At 34.4% G+C, this 3,847-nt stretch overlaps 1 protein-coding gene across 1 annotated transcript in view; it reads left to right on the forward strand.

Annotated features, from left to right (window-relative positions):
* LOC106469194 (matrix metalloproteinase-17-like) overlaps positions 1-3,847 on the forward strand; it is a 58,099-nt gene that overhangs the window by 16,049 nt on the left and 38,203 nt on the right. The window contains exons 3-5 of the mRNA XM_013929661.2: positions 470-768; positions 2,609-2,767; positions 3,184-3,689. Of these exons, the coding sequence (XP_013785115.1) occupies positions 470-768; positions 2,609-2,767; positions 3,184-3,689 (964 nt within the window). The remainder of the gene's footprint in view (positions 1-469; positions 769-2,608; positions 2,768-3,183; positions 3,690-3,847) is intronic.

Below are 3,847 nucleotides of genomic sequence, written 5' to 3' on the forward strand. Positions count from 1 at the left end.
CTATATGTTGAAAGCTTGTAATACATGATTATACAATTTTCATGGTACAAGACTAATTGCACCACTTTTTACTTCACAGCTGAACAATACTATATGTTGAAAGCTTGTAATACATGATTATACAATTTTCATGGTACAAGACTAATTGCACCACTTTTTATTTCACAGCTGAACAATACTATATGTTGAAAGCTTGTAATACATGATTATACAATTTTCATGGTACAAGACTAATTGTACTACTTTTTATTTCACAGCTGAACAATACTATACTTTTGTTGTTTTGTGGCTTACATTTCTTAATGTACGAGATGTTTACTTACAGATTCCGCCATTGATAAGTTATATATAAATATCATATTTAATTATATTTTAAAGTTTTTAACATCTATAATACACAGCTTGAATCATTTAAGACATTTTGATTTTTCATTGTTGGTTTAAACTAACTATGGCTTTTTCTTTCAAGTCTAGCAAACTGGTCACCAGAACTTGAACATTCAGAAGCTTATAGGAATCTAGAAAAGGCCTTTGAAGTGTGGACCAAACCAGTCCCATACTTACGTTTTAAATATTTAAGAAGTATGAGTGCTGACATTATAGTTGCTTTTGGACAAGGTTCTCATGGGGATGGATATCCTTTTGATGGACCTGGAAGTATACTGGCTCATGCCTTCTTTCCATATGAACATGGCCACTATGGTGGAGACATTCATTTTGATGATGATGAGTTTTGGGTAGATGAATCCAAGGGAAAGCAAGATGGTGGTAAGTGTTGAAAAGATGTTTGTTTGTTTTAGCACAAAGCTACACAATAGTCTATATATATGCTCTGTTCACCATGGGGAATCAAACCCCGAGTTTTTGCATTGTAAGTCTGTAAACCTACCGTTGACTCACTGAGGATTGTGTTAAGGGGACCTTAAAAGCTGAACTTTCAGGTTTTTGTTCAACTAGTCATTAATAACGTCATCTAAAATGTATATGGAAACTCATTTTTATCAAGAACATTGTTAATGTTATTAGATTATTTTCCTAAAATAATAAAGGTACTGTTTTATCTTGTATACTCCATGTACTAAAATCTTAATTAGATTTTATATAACTCAGGAATGAAGGTATTAAATTTAAAGATTTCTCATGATATGTTTCACATTTTCAGTTTGTTGAAGAAATACAAAACTTAAGTCGTACTTATGTTTGTACGTATTTGCATAATACTGTATATTGCTTGGAAAGAAAACTTTTATCATTCAGCTATATGTACTTCTCACCAAATAATATGAAGGAAAAACCAGAACACTGCGCTTAGCTTTAAAAAACACAACAACCATGGACGTGATGGTTTTTCCATATTTAAATTTTCTCAAAATAGTTAGCTCCTGAAAATTAGTCTGGCTAAAAGTCGTTTCGTTATGCGGAAAAATGACGCCTTTAGCTCGTATAGGTTCATATTTTACTGTCATAACTCTTAATCAGTCGTCTATATTATACGATCTTGAAATAACATCCAAAATCTCGAGATCCTGTGTCTTGCAGTTGAGTAGGAACAGGCTCAACTCCACTTCCAATATTAGTAAATATTGCAACCAATTTGTGTGTGTGTGTTGAACCACAAAACCACGCAATGGGCTATCTGCGTTGTGGTCACTACAGGTTGTGAAATCCGATTTTTAGCATGCAGGTCCTCAGAGCTTATCACTGTTCCAGTTGTGTGTGTGTGTGGTGGGGTGGGGGGGGTGACGACCAATTTTTGTGTTTCAGAGAAAGAGAGAGAGGCTGATTGCGTGGTGCCTCTGAAGTTGCTTTAAAACCACAATTTAGATGATGTACAAGAAGCCATCCTGCTCGTTGACCACCAGTTTTCATAATGTTAAACGTCTTCCTTAATTATATGTTCAAGATAACGCAAACCTTCTTTACTATTTCAGTGCTCTTTGTCTTCTGTTGATGTACTGATGATTAAAAAATTATCGTGTGCGCACTTCTTCTGTTTGTAGGATTCCTCTGATTGATTTCTTTCTTTTCTTTTCATTGCACCAGACTCCTGTTTTCGTAATTCTAAATTCACGTTTTAAATAAATACTCATATAAATAGTTATGAAGTTAATTATTTATTAATTTAATATTTTTTTATTCCTTTTTGTCAAATTTTTTATCCGTTTGAATCCTTAGCATAGCTAATTCTCTTCTTGTTTTTATATCTGTTCCTCGTATGCTTTATTTGTAGCAGCTAGATGTACATCGTTCCCGGTAGGTTAGCGATAAGTTTACGGACTTGCAACGCTAAATCCCGGGTTTGACTCCCAGTGGTATACAAAGCGCTGATAGACAAATATGTAGCTTTGTGCTAAAACAAAGAGATATGTATCAAGTGGCATTGAAACTTGGTACAATAGTCGATAATTATCACTGTCAGTTGAGAACGGGGTTAATTTTTTGTCATGTACACTTTACTTTATCTACTTTCCGTCAGTCTTGTCTTAATAATACAATTAATTCTCTTACAATTTTTACTATTAAGATAATAAACACCTTACATCAATTAACAAAATAAACTTAACGATAATAGTTGTATTTTCTATTTATGACTCATTTGTTTATTTAGGTCTTGACTTCTTTACGGTAGCAACACATGAAATAGGACACAGCCTGGGTCTAGCACATTCCACTGTACCCAACTCGGTAATGTTTCCATACTACAAAGGTTACGACCCTTCCTTTACATTAGGCTACGATGACGTAGTAGGCATGTATGAATTATACGGTAAGTACTGTTTGACATAACTAATATTTGTTAGATACTTTCATGATTCTCTTATGACAGGGCCAGTGTGCCTGGTCTGTCAATCCCAGGTTTCACGGTTTGCGGCCATTGCTGCATTTTGGAGCTGTAAGATCACTATAGAGTGTCAGTCAAGTCCCACTACTCGGTCAAACAGGTGTAACCCAAGAGCTGGATGTGGGTATATTTGACTAAATGCCTTCCCTCTAGGTTATCAATTCACGATTATTGATGGCTATGTACAGATAACACTTGTGTAACTTTGCGCGAAAAATATGAAACAGAAACTAGTATGATATTTCTGCGGTCAGAAAAACGAAAATAGCTGAAATGGATACGTAGTTTTAAATAAAAAACTAAAGTTGAATTTTTTCACAAATTCAGATATTACTTTACAGATGCAAACACACATTTTGAGGACGAGGAATACGAGAGTTTTTTTAACCAGACGGATGATGAAAGAACTACTACTTCCAAAACGGATGAAACTACTAGAAATCCTAGTGCAGACGACGACATTTTTAGTGATCGAGTGGGTAGGGATAATGAAACTGGACAAAAAAATGATGATGGTAAAACTGATGAAAACGTAGAAGATGATCACTACAAGATAAGTTCAGATGATGATCGGACGAACCCACCTCCCAAACGTACTGACCAAAATGATGAGGAATATTCGACTGACGACAATGGAAAACAAACAACAAGTGAAAGTTATTTCCCTGAACTTATTCCTGAAAACGATGGCGTAGTCAATGCAACTGAAGTTGGTGATGATGAAAAAAGTCACAGCTCAAATGAAACTTTAGATAAAAAGAAGGCGAAGTATGAACCAAATGCTTGTAATGGCTTTTTTGATGCTGCTGGTAATGTTAGGAATGAAATCTTTATTTTCAAAGGCTTGGTAAGTCAATAATACTAATGTTACGTAATACACTATATATATATATATATATACATAAACTAAGTAAATACAAATTATAGAAAGACTAAAGTTTAGTTTGTTTGTTCTTTGTAATTTCGCACAAAGCTACACTAGGGCTATCTGCGCTAGCCGTCCCT

The sequence above is a fragment of the Limulus polyphemus genome, unplaced genomic scaffold (genome assembly GCF_000517525.1).
Source record: "Limulus polyphemus unplaced genomic scaffold, Limulus_polyphemus-2.1.2 Scaffold3349, whole genome shotgun sequence".
Classification (NCBI taxonomy): domain Eukaryota; kingdom Metazoa; phylum Arthropoda; class Merostomata; order Xiphosura; family Limulidae; genus Limulus; species Limulus polyphemus.